Raw genomic sequence first — 18,215 nt, 5'->3', positions numbered from 1 at the left:
GTATGTGCTGATTTCAGATGTTTTATTTGTAATTTATTTTGATGTTGCAATTTGTCATTTATAATTTCCGAACCGGTTTGCGGATCGAATTAATTGAACCGGAACTGAACCGGAACAAAATAAATTTACCTGAACCTGAACCGTAACCGAACCCGTATTTTTTTCGGTTCGACACACTGCTTAAAATTAAAAAGTTTGGGAATTCTTGTCTTCATACTCGCAGTATGCTATACTTCATTTCAGTTTAAGTCCAGATGCAGCCGACGCTACGAGGTAATAAGACCAATCGAGCAGCGTCAAAAGCGCAAGTCGCTGGGCCTTTTCATTTATGATTGGTTCAGCGATGATAGACACACTGAAACATCACGAAAATTATGATGATGTGCTTTTGATGCTGCCAGATTGTCCCATCAGCCTGTGCTGTTGGCTGTGTCTGGACTTAAGGTGAAATGATACGTAACAGAGTCACTGATGTTGTGAAAGTAGGAACATGGTATGTTTGTAGGACTTCGTTCACCCGCTTGACTGCCCGACAGGTGGTGGTGATGAGCGCTACGGTGAGTGCCCAGAAGTTCTCGAGATACTTTGGCGGGGCACCCATGCTGAAGATACCAGGCAAGATCCACCCTGTGAAGCAGTACTTTCTCGACGACATCCGCCGCCTCCAGATGGTGCCGCCCGTCGTGAGCAAGGTGAGGGTGGAGCTCTAGGAATTGCAGGACTCGTACCGGGAGGCCAAGGAAGTGAAATGTGCGTTTTTGGTCAATTTACTGGAGGTGCGGGATCCATTGGCCTCTATGAACCACTCAGTTTTAAGGGTGTACGAATTTTCGAATATGCGAATCGCTTAGTAAGTTGCTCAGTAGTTTGATTCGCTAATCGAATTTCTTGAGTTTGGTCTTTCTAATATTTTATAAGTTCAGCGGAGGACGCGCGGTCAGTGCGGAGCTGACAAAAGAGCTGTTTTTTCTTTTGGTGTTAGTGCATGGATGTTGGACAGATAATGCGAGAAACCCATTTTGGTCTTACAGTTCCACAAAACTCTAGCTCGCAGGCGCACAGAAAAAAAAAAAAAATGAATTTCAGAAATTTTTTAGCACGCAGATTTAACCAAGATCGTGACGCAGTCTAATCTGGAATCATAATGCAAACATCCCGTTTGCGCCGCTCACAGATACGAATTGTTGGGAAACCGGAATTTTGTGCCATGCCTAATTTTTATTCAAAAGTAAGGCCTCTTCGTTTTAAACTGAAGCTTCATTGTAAAACGCACTTGTCACACTAAAAAAAAGTCGGCGACTGCATGATCAGTGGCCGATCATGCACTCAGCGATCGGTGGCTGAGTGGTAATGCACACCAGCTCGGAGCACGTGGCGCGAAAGCTTGTGCTGCAGAATACAGGGATCATGGGTTCAATCCCCTCCCCTGCCCGTTTCCATCTGGATGAGCATCGTACCAGCGTGCGATCAAGTATCACTACTGCATGGTGCCTGTTAAAGACCCCAGGTTAGCGGTTGTACCGCACTGGCTAAATTGCTGATCTACAGCTGAGGCACCAGACGCCCACTGAGGCAGACTAACTTCCGGCTGTGTAAACAGACATAAACATACCAATCTGCGTAGGAGCCGTCTCCGTGGTTTCAGTTTTGCTTCCTCCCTCTTTTAAATCTAGGCTCTCTAGTATAGGATTGATGGATGCATAGCGGCTTTTCTCTTTGAATTTGGCTGTGACTTGCGCCACCTAGCGATAATTTTTTTTTTTTTTTGAGTCCAAAGTTTTTTTTAAGGCAGTTTTATCAGATATAACCTCTATCCTTAAAATTACAACCAAACATTGTGGTACGTCCGTTTTTTTTTGTTTTTTTTATATACAGTGCAATCTGCTTATAACAATACCACATATAGCGACGTACTGCTTGTAACAATCAGTTTGTAGACGAGAAACGATCAGTTTCTAGTCAATTTTTGACGATAATCGGTTAGAAGGATTGAATTTTTGAGTTTTCTCATGATCGTTATGTTTACTGCACTGTACGTTTCTAAAAAAGAGGGCGTATCGTGGTGTTTGGTCACACTTTTATCAAGGAAAAACGCCACACATGGCTGTCACTTTGGGTCTTCTATAATGCTTAGGGCAGATAGGTTACTGTCCAAAGTTGAAAAACTGCTTTTATTTATTTGTTTATTTTTGCGCTCCGGAACTTTTATACATTTTAGCTTTCTTGTTTTGTATTCCACATCAGGTGCACACTTTATCTAAGGTTGTGCTGACATGAAAAACTTCCGAATATAAGCGAATAATGCCATATTCGATTCACATATTCGATTCAAAGTTTGAATCGCATAGAGCTTTTCGTCAGCTTCGAGTATTTTTGAAGTTTGAAATGCTGTGATGCATACCTTAATTCAAATTAAATGAAACATCAACGAAAACAGTATGCAATATACGCTTGAGATTAGTTCACCAGCCAAGGTTAGCCAATAACTAGCAATAAAAATGGGGTAGCAGTTCTACTCTTTTGAGTCTGTTATAGTGTGACCATATTCCTCAAGGTAAGAAACGGGACATCCCAGCGGAGGGGGCGCTGTTTAAAGATTGAGATTGTGAGAAAATCTTTAATAAAATAACTGTAACTGCTCTCATTTCAAAACTACCATATTGCACTAATGCCCTAGGTCCTAGGGAACAGTCCCACTCAAGGTTCAGTTGCATGCACTCACTTGGAAGGTCCTGCTTCGGGTCCTTTGTTGGTGTGTGCGTATTTTCCCGACGACTGAAGGTTCCTAAGCAGGACTTTATCCTGCAAGACTGGGTTGTAAAAGTCTGTGCACTTATATATATAAAAAAAAGAAAAAAAGAATTGTGTCCCGAAAACGGGACATGATTCTTTATTGGGACAAAAAGACGGGACGGCAGAAGTGAACCTCAAAAACGGGACGTCTGGTCACCCTAATCTGTTATGAATTGCATTTGTAATAACTAACACCAAAGCGTTATTAATGAGACATGACTGTAGCATTCAAATGAGAATAATTGTACAGGGTTTCTGGTGACAAAAAGACGGGACGGCAGAAGTGAACCTCAAAAACGGGACGTCTGGTCACCCTAATCTGTTATGAATTGCATTTGTAATAACTAACACCAAAGCGTTATTAATGAGACATGACTGTAGCATTCAAATGAGAATAATTGTACAGGGTTTCTGGTGATTGATTATGGTAGAGAACCATCCAAATATTGTTGTTTGTCTTTCTTTGGGAGGTTCTCTCTACTCTCCTACCGTGACTGTTGTGACGACTGCAAGCTAATTGCTTTGCTTCAAAATTATTTGATTCAATTCGAAATTATTTGTACAAAAGAACTATGTTTGCTTCATATATGTTTCGAGCTGAAAAATCGCTGTTCGCACATCCTTAGCATGCTCTGCACATAATATATTCTCATTTGCAGCACACTTTGAAAAATTCCTACAAATAATATTGCTATTCATTAATTAATTCAGTATACAGAGTGGTGGTGGTTCCGTATATACACAGAATATCCCACAATCTTAAACAGGTAGCCAATAGGTACGGAGTCCCCTTAGTGATGTCAGCACCCCAAAAAATGGGTCAAATTTGTTCTAAAGTTCGAGCAAAAATAGAAAATATTACAAAACACAGGTGCCGCACAAAACACGTCCGCCCTTACGTGCCCTGTTCAACCAGAGTGGTTTATAGCATTCCCCTTTCCTGTGGCAGATCCTACGTAGGACAGACGGGACGGTGTATTAATGACCGGTTAAGGGAGCACAATCTTTCTCTAAATTCAACAGTGGGGGGTCACCTACCTCTGCATTGTTAAGCGTGTAAGTGTACACCATCTTTACAAAAGACCTCGATAATTGGCAGATTCACCGAAAAACACACTCGCGAAATTTTTGAAGCCTTTAGTATACTCCGCTTAGGCGAGCGTTGTGTCAGCCATCCTTCTGTGGCTTTAACCGACAAGGAAATAGCCTTTCTACAGTCGTTCGAATGTGGTTGATGGTGTGTGTCCTCCGCGTGCTCGGGTGCCCCCGTGCGAGTGTGGCCTCGGCTCGAGCTGATACCGAGGGCTGTTCTTTTTTCTTCCATCAATACATCGAGTTGTGAGTTTGCGCTTGTCTCTTCTCTCTTCCCTCTTCTCTGTACCTTTCTATTTGTGCACAATTTTAACCATGTTCAGTATACAGGGTTTGTTTATTTTTTTTTTCTTCAAGTTGGTTGTTGATTTGATAACTACTATCAGTATTAGCACGCCCCTACTAATTACACCTGGCAGTTTACGAGGAAAAGGGCATGTAAATATTTGGCCTTTTCTTAACCCGAGGTACTTGAGAACCATCCTAGAAAATGGCGGTGGTGTCGCTATTGTTATTTAGCTGTCCAAAATATGGTGAAAGCTTTGTCTTAGTAGTATAAGTGACAATAGCTGTTTTTTTTACTATGTCTACTATTGCTACTGCTGGCTGATATGTAACTTTTTTTTTTTAATCCACTTATTATTGAAAAAAAGCATATTTATCCCTATACGAAATGTTTGGAGGTTTTTAAGTTCTTGTTTTTTGTAATATCCATAGATGACTGGAATGGCCTGCCTGAGACAGTTTTCAGTGGTCCAAATGCACCTTTATTTCTACAAAACCTTGCTCTAGGTTTGCTTTTGTGATATTGTACTGGTATGATCAGGATTAGTCCATGTCAAACATCCCAGGTGATGATACCAACCATCGTCAATTTTTTAAAAAATCTTGTGGTTGTTTGCTAGATTTCAAAGGAACTTTTGCCCAAATATTTTCTAGAAAAACAGTATCTGGGGTACTTCTGCAGTGAACCCAAACTAGGTGTAAGTTACAAATCTCTAGAAATCTAAATGATTAAGACCAGATAGCTCAATTACTTTTAAATTGTATGCTAGGATTGTCTTTTCATGTGATGCCAGAGTTTGTTTTGTGTTGGTTTTTCTGTAGTAAACAAGCAGAAAATGAGAGATGTTCAACATACAACATACAAAGCCTCATTGACCTTGAAGATATTTTAACAGCTTATCTAGGCTGGGCTGTTGCAACTACATTTTACGCTTAAAATTATTGGAGAACAATAAAGCAAACAGGTTTCCCGAAAATAAATGAGTTGACCAATACTTTTTTTTTTTTGAAGATTCAGACCAGTATTAAGCATCAAGGCCCTTCTGGTAAAGATATGTGGGACAACTCATTTGGTACATGAGCTTGTTACCTTGTAACTATCAAAATTTATAAAGGTAACTTCTGTTTTAAGCGAGAAGATCATTTCTGAAGTTGAGCACTTGCGAAATCAGTTTTGTGGTACCTCGTATTGTACCTCCACTGCACAGCATACACATGTTGCTTGTAATTCGAGACACCCCACATGCCTTGAGGCCCCAAGCACATTAAGTTTGAGTCCTATGCTGCATGTACCTTTAGCTGTGTTGTTATGGAATAAGTAGTGGAATGTGTGTGTTGTGCAGCGGAATGTGTGTGTTGTGCAGTGAAGGCATGCTTGGGTGGAACAGCGTGGATATACCAACCGGATACCAACTACCCAAGCCTCCACATTATCAGTGAAGGCACAGAACAGCACCAAGAGAACCGATTAGCCCTGTGCTCAACTCCAAACATCTGTTTCTCGCTTCAAGCAAAATTTACTCTGATAAAAATTTTTTAGTCGCAAGGGAACATGCCGATGTACCTAATGAGCTGTCCCACATATTTTTATCAGATGGGCTTTGATGCTTAATATAGGTTTGAATCTTCAGAAAAGATTAATATTGGGCTACTTGTAGGTTTATTTTTCAAAAACTTGTTTGTTCTATCATTTTTCGTTAATTTTTAATTGGAAAATGTAGTAGCAACAGCCCAGATAAGGTTTTAAAATGTCTTCAACTTCAACAGTGCTTTCTGTTTTAAATGCTGGACATGTAACATTCTCTGCTTGTTTGCTCCAGAAAATACAAAAACAAAAAAACTATTCCATAATATCAGGGATGGGCAAAATACATGCAAATATGTATCAAAATACAAATACAAAATACTTCGTCAAAAATGTATTTAATTACAAATCTAATTACATTTTCAAAAAAGCATTTAAATACAAGATACAAATACAACCAAATGTATTTGGTCTCCTCCAAATACTTTTCCAAATACATTCCTCAAAATTTGCGTCAGCGATTTCAGGGCATCTGCAATGGGTTTCTGGGTATCTCATTTTAATTTTGCATCGCACGCTCGGGAGTTAGTGTGCGAGGCTCTAGTAACGTAATAACAATATAATCACAAAAAAATGTAATCAGCTTGGACGTAATAGGTGAAAAAAGTAAAGAGCGTCAAGCAGCTTTTTTTGTCGATTACATTTTGGTATAGTCCAACAAAGAACCGAGACGACCAAGACGCGCAGCACTATACTCCGCGACAACTTTTCTTGGCAATGCAGTGGAAGGTACAGGCCTGCGTTCCCTCCCCCATTTTGAGTGTCCGTGGGCTCTCCTCCTCTCCCCGGAAATGGGAAGAGGAGGAGAGCCTGCGCGCACTCAAAATGAGAGAGGGAACGCAGGCCTGTACCTTCCACTGCATTGCCAAGAAAAGTTGTCGCAGAGTATAGCTAGAGCATTTTTTATTGTTGCAACTCGCACCAGTTATGAAAATCTGGACGACCCGCGCATTTAGGCTGTTCCTGGCAAAAATATGGATGTAAATCAGGCTGGAAAACATCACAAGTTGTCACAGGCAGTTATTTAGCCAGTCTGCCTGTGAACGTCGATTTCGTCACTATTCTTGCCCTGGACTAGCACCGTAATCACAAAGTCCCTAAATGCTTGTGCTTGATTCAGAGACACTGCATTCGGTGCAGAACCTAGTTTTCTTCCTGCTCGGGACAGTGACAATAAATTTAAGGGATGTATTTTCGCCCACAAAATTGTATTTAATTGCAATTGTATTTGAAATACCCACGTTTTAGTATTTAAATACTCACGTTAAATACGTTACCCAATTTGTAATTAAATACAAATGCAAAATACACAAAGTATTTGAAATACGTATTTCAAAAACTTTTATTTGAAATACTGTCCATCCCTGCATAATATGAACTGTGGCATCACACAAAAGAACAATCTCAGCAGAGTATTTAAAAAGAAAAGAATGGAGCTATCCTGTGTGAATCACTTAGACTTTTTGAAGATTTTTTAACTTACCTATACCTAGTTCAATTTCACTACCTCAATTTCAAAAAGTGCTGAAAAGATTAAGAATTTTTCTCTATAAAAATATTTTGACAAATGCTTATTTAAAAATGAACAAAGAACCACTATTTTTTTTTTTTTTCGAAGAACTCGGCGTTGGTCGGTAACGGCACCTGGGATGTTTGGCACGAAATGACCAATGATCGCATGTTCTTTGTGCCCTCTTCTGCCTTGTCCAGTTGACGGCTAGCAGTTTAAAATAAATAAATTTAAGAAAAAATAAACACGGAAAGGACGGTTTTTCAGTCTTTATTATCCAAAAGTTCTGGAAGCTGACAGGGCGTAAAAGGCACATAGCTTCCACCGCCCCGTCTGCTTAGTGGTGGGTGGGGTATGGCCGAGGTCTGATTCCGACCGGTCCGTTTCTTTGCGTGCACGCCAGGCCAACGCCGATCCGGTGAAGTACGTCCCTGACGTGGTGACGCACCTGATGAGGCACCAGCCTCCTGGCGCCATCTTGGTGTTCCTGCCTGGCTGGAATGAGATCTCGAGGGTGCGGACGGCCCTCTGCAAGCAGCTCCAGCCACCGGACGGGGACTGGGTGCTCCCGCTGCACTCGCGGCTGCCCTTCAAAGAGCAGCAACGGATCTTTGACACGCCTCCCCCTGGTGAGAGCTTGCGGCACGTTTTTGCCTACCGGGTTTACGGAAACTTGCAAGTTGGCTGGACTGCCTCCAAGGGCGGTTTGTTCATCTCGCAGGCGCGGTTGCGGCCAAGGGGGATTTTTATGTCACGTGGCCAGCTCCATGGGGACAAGGAAGTACCTAGCGTCTTTGCCTAAGGGCAGAGATATCCGTGTCGTTTCGACTACAAAAAAAATTTAGCTCGCAGAAGCTGACCGCAGAGGGTTGCAACTGGAGTCCAACTAACCACTCCTTTATACTTCAAGAGCAGCAGGTAAGGTTACGATTAGGAAAGGTAAATATGAGTCGAAATAAAAGAGAAATCACGCGAGATAAAAGCGGTGTCAGTATATTTATTTATCTGCGCCAGCGACAGATTTTTGAGCCTTCTGCTGTAGTGAGGGTTAAGAGAGCCGTGACTTGTCGTCGCAGCGTAAAAGTTTCAAGTTCAAATCGCGTCACAATTTTATTTTTTTATTTTGCATGTGTGTTTTACTTTTTAATTGTGATCCATTTTATAAATCGTCCTTGCTGTGTCTCAGTTTGTTTTTTGCTCAACATCTATTTTAATGGTTAGTTTCCCTAAATGTAGCGAATGTATTTTTGTTTCACAAAACGTCTGGCTAGGCTGCCTGAGGCGTGTTTTTGCCATTTTCGGTTCTGCAGCACCTGCATTTCTTTCAACCGTTTCTTGACCGATTGCTGAACGGTGCCACCAACATACCGACCGACCGGTGGACTGACTATGGCTGATTCGCGGACTTATCAACACTCTTTGTTTGTGTGTGCCAACCTAGAAACATGTCATCTAGGTAGAGACGCCTTGCTCGAACCCTGGATATGTGAAAGTCATACCAATGCTGTCATATTGGTTTCCTTTTAATGAACATTATGAAACGATTGTATTAGCCTGGCTTGATCTTTTTTTCTTACGGTGTGTCGATTGAGCAGGTGGGACAAACAATAAAAACCGTGTAAGGCCCAGTGGTACAAGTGGATGATCTGGATGATTTGTAAAAATGATACCAGTTAAAAAGTAAAATGCAAAAAAAAAAAGAAGAAATTTGCAATTCTTATTGAATTTGGAATGTTCACGCCATGACGACAAGTCCCGGCACTCTTAGCCCTCGACTACAGCAGAAGACGAAAAACTCTGTTGCTGGCACAGATATATAAATGTACTGGCATCGCTTTTATCTTGCGTGATTTCTCTTTTATTTGGCTCATATTTACCTTTTCTGGTCGTAACTTTACCTGCTGCTCCTAAAGTATAAAGGGGCTGTTACTTGGACTCCAGTTGAAAGCCTCTGCGGTCAGTTTCTACTAGCGAAATTAAAACTTTTGTACTCGAAGCGACACAGATTTCACTGCCATTAGGCAGGGACGCTAGGTACTTCCTTGTCCGCATGGAACTACATAGTCACGTGGCATAAAAATCCCTCTTGGTCGCAACCGCTGCCGCGAGATGAGCGAATTGCCCCCGGGGGTTCCTCGAATCTTCAAGTCCTCTCAAACGAGTCCACCTCTACAGTCTCTGACTTAGTGAGTATGACAGGGAGGTCTCTCGGTTCCGCCCCCAGCGCGAGCTTCCTACCTTCAACGACACCTGGTTTTCTCGCGAGCTTTGGGCATGCGCGCGCAGCCAAATCACCAAAGAAGGCGATGTCTGCATGCTGGAGGGGGGGGGCATCCGAAAAAGACATCCTGCTGTTGTCGTCCTGTCAGTAACTCTATATTCTTTTTTTAGGGGAGGAGAGACAGCATTATTTAAAGGCATGACTTTCAAATATGCTGATGTTGGCTGTAAGTAAAGCTTGGGAAGCGCTTCTGTTTAGACAACATGCCCAGTATTGCCAACGATGTGTCGTATTTGGCGTGAGAGTGCGTAAAACATTGTGAAGCCTTGATACTTTTCCCGAGTACAGAGGCTTCCAAGTCTACCGCCATGTCCCCTTGCATCGTTTCTCCGCATGGCATCTGGGAGTAGATACCTGTTGCTTCCAGAGAGTCTGTATGCTCATTGAGAGTGTCCAGTATGCTCACCTAGTAAAGTGTGCGATAAACACACTCTCACAACAGAAAGGACAGTTTCGGCTTGGGCACATAAGGTGGCTAGCCCCATCGCCATCGTGACCGTTTGTTTGCGTTCGCCTTTTCGGTATCCCTATCACGCACATTCTCTTGTGTCTACGGTCTTGTGTTTGTCGTTTTAACATGGAAAAAAAAAATTCCACTACGAGGGTTTATTGAAACAAAAGGCCATCATGCTGGCGGAAAAAGATAACTGAGCAACACTGCATGGCCACGCAATCCCAGCCACCCGACGAGCTCACAAAGTGTTGTTTGAAAGACGACCCTGCCAGATGCAACGGCCGCGCACTCGTACATGCGCAAGAAGCACGGCACTTAAAACGATTTAGACAGAAGCAAGTATTAATTACTTCTGTAGACAGCGAAGAACCATCGTCGGACTCTGACAACGGGGACTAGTGCGCGGAATTTATTTTTGTGTTGGCGTGCGTTTCATAAAATGTGTTTTATGAGGTATGTGGTCAATCTCCATTATTTTACCTGTGCGGTAGGATCAGCAGCAATTTACTTTTAAATTATCTGGAAGCTGAATCTTGCTGCACGTTAGAATTGCGAGTGATTGTAATCGTGCAAACATGGTATCTGTTCAGAGGAGTGGCACAAGTGGAGAAGAATCTCAGTTAGCCATATTTTGCTTCATACTTAAGGCCCGTTCACACTCTTGCAACCGAGTGCGACCGAGAGAGACCAAACCGGTTTTTAAGCCTCTTGCGATCTCTTAGGACCAGCTCCGCTCAGTGCATCCGGTCCCAAGAAGTCTTTCTCGGTCGTACTCGGTTGCAAGAGTGTGAACGCGCCTTTAGTGTACACCATTAATGCAGCTACTGGTACGAGTGCATGACTTCACCTGGAGTCGGATTTTCATCGGAGCACATGCATGTAAAACCCAGGCCTAAATCAAAACACAGGCTTGTGCCAGCGGCTTTGACAGCGTATGAAATGGAGCAGTGATTTCCACACCCTAAGAAATGAATGTTTTTCACTTTAAACTGTGTTTTACCATGTCCGAGTTGTGCATTGATGCCTGCAACTAGGAACTAAGCACACCCCTGTTTGTGCATTATGGGTAACAAAGTCTCGGCGAAAGCTCATTAATTCAACCCCTGCTAATTCGGAAATTTGGATAATCTGAAGTGCCAATCCAGTCCCAGCGAATGTGTGTATTAGTCAATGGCACCAAATGCTCGTTAATTCGGAGGCAGTTGGGCGCAGTATGGTTTATTCAGACGAATTCGGTAGGTGGCGCAAGCTACCGCCCGTTCCAAAGGGTATGACCGCTATCCATCCGAGGTGCACACGTGATTCTTCCTGGTTCTTTTCATCTCGTCCGGTTCTCCATGCTTCATGTTATTTTTGCTGACACGGACTGGTCTTTAGAAACTTGTGCGGAGAAAAAGGTGCTTTCGACGGCAATGGAATCAATGACTGAAGGAACGTCGAACTTTGCGAGCACATCGCTGCATATAAGCCAGACGACATCTTAAACGCAGAAGGGACAGCATTGTTTTACAAAGCCCTGCCAGAGAAAACCATCACACTGAAAGGAGACCCCTGCACAGGTGGCAAAAGATGTAAAGAAAGGGTTAAAGTTCTTATTGGCACAAACATGACTGGTACAGATCGCTTGCCACTTCTTGTGATTGGAAAGGCGAAGAAACCAAGATGGTTTCAATAACCTCAAACAACTTCCCATGGACTATTAAGGGGAGACACTGGCGTAATTATTAACTTTTGAACTCCTCGTCCGATTTTAATGAAATTTGGAGAGTGCATTTATGAGCAGATGCAGGGGCACTGTGCAAACTTTGACTTCTATAGGAGAATTATGTAAAAAGTTACATATTTGTGTATGAGGCTGTGGCACCTTTCCTTAGGAAATCTATCGTATGAAAATGAAATGTTAAACCACTGTTTTTATTGCTTGGATATGAAGTAGAGGGTATGTGGCTTTGGGCTATCTAATTTGTATGATTAAAATGTAAATATTTCGGAGAGAAATTCTGTCTCCAAAAATCATATGCACTTTCTTTGAATGCCATTTTGCCAAAATGTCTTTTTTTCTCAGTGATGACTTCAACTTAAAACAAAATGAAGTAGATAGCCCAATTCCCCAGTAAATTTCAGTTAAGAAACACTTTGAACGAGGAACCTGGATATGTTTACCATCAAACGATAGATTCCTTGCTACAAAGTTTGCAGCAAAAAAGTGAAACTGAGAAAAACGCATTCAAACATTGAGCACCTTTACTTTATTAGTTTGGCCCAGTCTGTGTCCACTAAAAGGCGCCGGCAGAGTAGGTCTCCCCTTCAGCTGCCTGGTCCCTCTGTGCCTTGGCGATTGCTGCCAGCTTCCTTTGCTTATGGGCCACTTTCGAAGAGTTGAGGGCCTTCTGCTTCGCCTTGGAGACCTTGACTTGGAGGGCCTTGTCAGCGTGCTGAACCTGGTGGCTTCCGGGCTCGATTCCCATTTCATGAAGGGCCCTCTCAAAGCCCTTGGGGCCCAGGTTGAATTCCAGGACGGCAAGAGCCACGGCAGTTTCCACAGTTCTTCGAGAGGCGAAATCCGTCTTGGGACACCGCCTCCACACCAGAGCATTGAACGACTCGTTGTTGTTCTGCGTTCCCATCCTAGCACACCTCTCGAGTAGGTCCTGCCTTGAGAGTCTATTGTAGAGGGGCACCAACTCCTTTGCGATGTCTCTGGAGAAGGCAGGGCGGTGTGGCTGTGGCTTCGTCGGCTCTCCTGCTGCCTCCAGCGCTTTCTGGCGATTGAAGTGACACCAGGAATGTTCTCCATGAGGGCAGGCCTGATGCAGGGGGTCTTCATCGGTGGAGTAGCTGTGGAGGAGGCTGGCAAACACTGCCTTCTGCATGGCTGGAACGTCTGGGGCACTGGTCTTCAGTGCAGATGCATAGTAGCTGGTCAATTTCTTCATGACAAGGTTCGTTAGTTTGCCCCTTCCACCGAGACCTTTTTTTGTTTTCTTTAGGGCCTCCATGCCAGCATACATTCTTTTGGCGACGTGGTTCACACAGTCTTCTTTCCTCATGCCCTTGTCGTAAAGATCAAGTCCCGCAACATGGTTGAAGGCTTTACTGTCCCCGTCGCACAGCACTGTCACATACTGCAGGTTGTGGAGTTGGACGGACCGACGGAAGATCTCGTCTGCTGCTTGCAGCTCCATCGCATTTGCAGACCCAGCAAAGTTCTTCTGGCATACTGCCCTGTGATTCTCGGCCCAGTCTTCATGGCTGTCAGATCCCTGCGCAGGTCCAAGGCTACATCCATGGCAATAATTGCTCTGGACAGAATAGTCCAAAACTAGTCCAGTCTCAAGCTCGATGGCAACTCCAACACCAAAGTGTGAAGTGTGCCCACGCTTATGCCAAGTGCCATCGTATGTCACACAAACGTCCATCAAATCACCGCTATCTGACTCGCGTGTTTCTCGTACAGCTTCTGCTGCCTTGCTCATTACGTTGCTGGCTGCTCTCACTGAGGCGTCGTGGACCTTTTCTCCCAGATCTTGGTAAGATCGGAGATGCATGGGCGAAGGAGCATTGATACCGGCAAAAAAGTTCGTAAGCTTCGTGTATCCGATTCCACATTCACGAGACGCAAGAGAAATCCGTGCTGCCAATTCATTCTGCCGCGAGTGTCCGATGGTCGACGAGTGCGGCGTCCGAGCAACGTCCCCGCAGTCTGGGCAGACGACGACGAATTGCGCCTGAACTCCCTTGCCACTCTCGCTTAGCTGAAGGTCTGATCCACAGCACACCGGGCACAGAAGAGCGGACACCAGTGTCTCGATGGCAGATGAAGCAACCAGACGATAACCTTCGGTTGGGGCACCGTCGGGAGCAGCGGGAGCGTCCGTGGGATCCGCAGCGGGATCGCTCTCTTGCAGTAGCGAGATCTTGCGCTCTATCGCCGTGAGCTCCTCCACAACCTCATAATCTTCAGGAAGAGACGAAGAAACGTCGGCTGGTTGTTCAGAGGTCAGGTCCTGAAGCGACGAACCGGGAGATGGTGACGCGCTCGGGAGCGAAGCAGCCGACGCGTCCGACGTGGTTCCGTTAGGGTTAGCGCATCGTACGCGTCCACCTGACGAGCCTCTTGGTTTCACAGAACGGCGGCGAGCTCCAAAGGCTTGGAGGGAATGCCGTTTAACGGCCGGCATCGCGGCGACGAGACCGTAGATAAAACGATAAAACTGTGAGAAATATATAACGAGCAAGCAAAAGAAGCGAACGTTCGGCCGAAGCAACGAGACGAAACAATAATTCGGGCGAGCGGATCACGTGGGGTGTCACGGGCCAATCCAGGCTTGAGTTTCGTTTTCAAGCCAATTATAGCCGACAACTAGAGGGCTCTGGCTTTGTTCATGCTTACTCTCGAACGAAGTTTACTATCGTCATAAAAGCCCGAAGAAACGACGCTTCCAACGAGGGTATCAACATCGCGGTAGGCCAAATGGGCGCGGAGCGGTCGGCATTTGAAAATGGCGAATATTGTCAACCGATCGCGCGACGGAACGACTCGGGGATAGGAGGCGCGTCGCCGACCTGTCGAAAATCTTTTATATCGGCTTAAATACTCGACGTACAGGCATGAAATTTTATGGAAGGGTGCATTATTAGTTTCTGAAATTAGTTATAACAAATTTGAAAAATGCACTTTTAAAAAAAAAATCGGGAATTGGAGCCCGTGTCCCCCCTTAAGGGGGGACATAAGCCTAAGTTCTAAAATTTTTTCGAAAAAATTCATTTTTCAATTTTGAAGTTTTCAGTTTTAGAAACTAATTATACACCCTTACACTAAATTTCACAACCCTGCGCCGAATAGTTGTGTTGATATCAAATATTTTCAACACATTTTGAGGCTGAAACAAAGTAAAGGAGTTCAATGTTTGGATGCATTTTTCTCAGTTCCGCTTTTTGCTACAAATTTCATGCGAAGGAATCTTTTTGAAGATAAAATTATTCTGACACCACAATCAAGATGTTTCTTAACTGAAATTTACTGGGGAATGGGGATATCTACTTTAATTTGTTTTAAGTTAAAGTCCTCATTGAGAAAAAACTATGTTTTAAAAAATTGACATAGGACAGATATGCACCTTATATTTTGAGGTAATCACTCTTCCTAAATATATTTACATTGGAGTTATAGAAACTAGATAGCCCAAAGTCCCACATCCCCCACTTTATATTCAAGCAGTTAAAATGATGCTTAATAGCTTCATTTGCATATCATAGATTTCTTAACGAAGAGTGACTTACCTTTTTATGCAGGTATGTAAAGTTGTCCTAGAGAGCTGAAAGTTTGCACAGTACACCTGCATCTGAGGTTAAATCTCCCTTGTAAATTTCATTTCGATCACTTGAGTAGTTAAAAAGTTCAACCTCTAGCCAGTCTCCCTCCTTAAGCAAATCAAAAGGCCCGGATGATGTCTGAATTTTTTCGAGCTTGGCTGCACCAGCTAGAGTGGCGCTTCTGTACCAAGAAGGGCAAGGTGTTGGTGTTTGTCGAGAATTGCAGCGCCCACTCCAACACTTCAGGACTGGAATGCATTCAGGTCATGTTTTCGGCTCAGAACACGGCCGCTGCCCTTCAACCCATAGATTAAGGGATGTGAAAAGGAGATACAGGAAGCACGTATTGGAGCGAATGTTTCTGTGCATCGAGGCAGCGAAGGAATACAAAGTTCTGCTCCTCAGCACGATCCACATTTTGTCGTACAAGTTAAACAACACACCGGCTGAAATTATTGCAACTTCTTTTAAGCACAGCAGTTTTGTCCGGTCCAAAGCTTGCCAGGCGGTGGAGACCCCAAACATTTCTGAAGACGACGACGGCCTTTTGACGGCGTCCTGTCTGCCCAAGTGCAACTTGTTGTCTACCTTGCGATTGATGACGGTGTTGCTGTGGCCGGTCAGCTGAGTGACAATGAGATCATTAGGGATGCCCTATGTGAAGACGGGCGTGCTTCGGATGAAGATAAAGACTGTCCGTGTGAGGAGCCGCCACCACGTCACACTGTGCGAGACGCCACGGAGGTTCTTGTCGTGCTCGAAGAATTTTGCTACAACACATCCGACAGTGTGAGTGCGATGGAGTACCTGACTGCTCAAGATAAGTGGTTGCCTCTATCCAAGTGTTGTTCAGAAAGCAGGCGGCAATAACAGGTTTCTTCGCAAAATAAAGGCACGTCGCAGGGAAATTTTTTCGTGCTGTTTTCTTTGTCCATCCAATATTTCGTCTTTTGGATAATTCGGACATCTTTGCCGGTCTCTTGAGCTCTAAATTAATGAGGTTTTTCTGTAGAAGGAAACAAAAATGGTTCAAATAATGTCTTCCACCCTCTGGCTTAGAAAGTCTCCTGGATTTGGTCTCTGAACTTGACAAGCATGCTTTAGTATCAAAAAGTAATTCTCAATTGTTATAAGATATGAGCTCATTTAGTGATGTGAAGAGATTTTCAATTCCAAGTGATCTGCTCCAGACATATTTCTGGCTGATCCAAACTAATGGTTTGTCTGCTATAAATTCTGCTGCAAAAGGTCAAATGTCACTTTCATCCCTGAGGTCTCGGACCTCTGTATCGCTTCACTGAAACAGTGTCAGTGGGGACAGAGGCTCCTCAACTGTCATTCAAGGCAGCTAGCCCTTTCCCAAGGTTAAGAGGCTTGAGAGAGCACTGGTGGTGGTCGTCAGTGGCATCCACTGTAATACGGTGCAACCCACTTTAACGATAATGAGAAAACGTGGAATTTCAATCATTACAGCTGATTATCGTATCTGGACTAGAAACTGATCATTTCCAGTCTAGAAACTCTAGAAACTGATAGTTATAAGCAGTACATCATTATATATAGTATCCTTGTAAGTGGGTTGCACTGAAATATTGTTTTGGAAGTTTCAATGAACAGCGCCAGGGGCCACTGGAGACCAAGATGGTGCTGAGGGGCCTTTAAAGGGTAACTGCAAAGAAAAAAAAGTTTTTTTTTTAAACAGCCTAATTGGGACAAGCATGTCACAAAACAAATGTTCCGCGAAAAAAAATTATTTTTTTTATCAATATTTACGCCACAGGATGTAATTTAGTAAAGTCAGAACCTCTCCACATTTGAAACTCCCGCTCTTTCGACCCCCGCTGAAGAGGAGTATGCCCCGCCCCTCACTCTCCTTGCGTTGCGGAGTTGAACGACGCAGCGTCTCGACTTCCGGCATGATCTGGCAACTACGCCAGGCCGCGGTATTATCAGTATTGTTTTGGTTTGACGCGGTTTGCGAGCACATGTAGCGAAGACGTGACCGTGAGAAGTGCCCCTGTGATGTTCCCGGAAGACGGGAACATCACAAGTATCGTTCGTAATCGTCGTGCGTGCTTTGAAAGCGAAGGGAGTCACAGAATCCACGAGTGCGCAACCACAAGTCAAGGTTCACGACAGCGCTGCGATGGTTTCGGCGATCTCGTTCTGTTTGGTGCAACACGGCGATGCGACAGCTGAAACGTTCATGGTGTGTGTAATGCGGTGCTATGTGTGTTGTGTGGGGTTGACGTGCAACGGGTGTAGCCCCGTCGTCGTCAGCTGATCCAGTAAAACTGGCCCGGGAGGACACAGCAAGCGTTTTTAAAAGTAAATCTTCCTTCGTTCTGTTTCAAAATGTGGAAGATTCCGGACGCATACCGTGAGTAAAAAGCTGCGGGCGTTTTCAAATAAATTACGTCGTTTTAATTGAACAATGGACTCCGAATTGTTCTCCTAAATCTGGCGTTTTTTATGCTTCGTGTTGTTGGACTGTGTTTGCACAGTGACGTGTTGCGCTCGTCGTGCGGTGTGAATAAATTTGGGCAAGATTTCGTACCTGTCTACAGATGCATGAACTGAGACCACTTTTTACGTAGTGAACATGGTGCTTTTTTTATTTTGTGATTCTAGTTGTGGACGTTAGGTGCGCCCGGTGCGAATCTCGATGGCCTCCGGAGCGATATGGCGAGAACGTAACTGGACACGTTTGTCGCTACGCGAACGCCCGATTGCCTCCAGCCAAATAGCATTCCTTTCGGGGCGACATGGCTGCTGGAAGGCTCACTGAGTCACTGTCGGGATCACGCATCTGACATCTCCGAAAAGTTAGCATTTGCACGCGCAAACAAGCAAAACAAACACAAAAAAAGCACGCTAAGCAAGCAAAGAGGAAAACGAA

The 18,215-nt window shown here is 44.1% G+C and overlaps 1 protein-coding gene across 1 annotated transcript in view; it reads left to right on the top strand.

Annotated features, from left to right (window-relative positions):
* Window positions 1-18,215, top strand: part of LOC120837820 (ATP-dependent RNA helicase DHX30) — a 63,033-nt gene that overhangs the window by 23,045 nt on the left and 21,773 nt on the right. Inside the window, exons 9-10 of the mRNA XM_040207429.2 lie at window positions 537-692; window positions 7,669-7,894. Of these exons, the coding sequence (XP_040063363.1) occupies window positions 537-692; window positions 7,669-7,894 (382 nt within the window). The remainder of the gene's footprint in view (window positions 1-536; window positions 693-7,668; window positions 7,895-18,215) is intronic.

This window comes from Ixodes scapularis, unplaced genomic scaffold, assembly GCF_016920785.2.
Source record: "Ixodes scapularis isolate PalLabHiFi unplaced genomic scaffold, ASM1692078v2 PGA_scaffold8__174_contigs__length_109621045, whole genome shotgun sequence".
Classification (NCBI taxonomy): Eukaryota; Metazoa; Arthropoda; class Arachnida; order Ixodida; family Ixodidae; genus Ixodes; species Ixodes scapularis.
The sequence above is the reverse complement of the archived record's forward strand: the minus strand, read 5'-3'. Positions and strand labels throughout refer to the sequence as shown.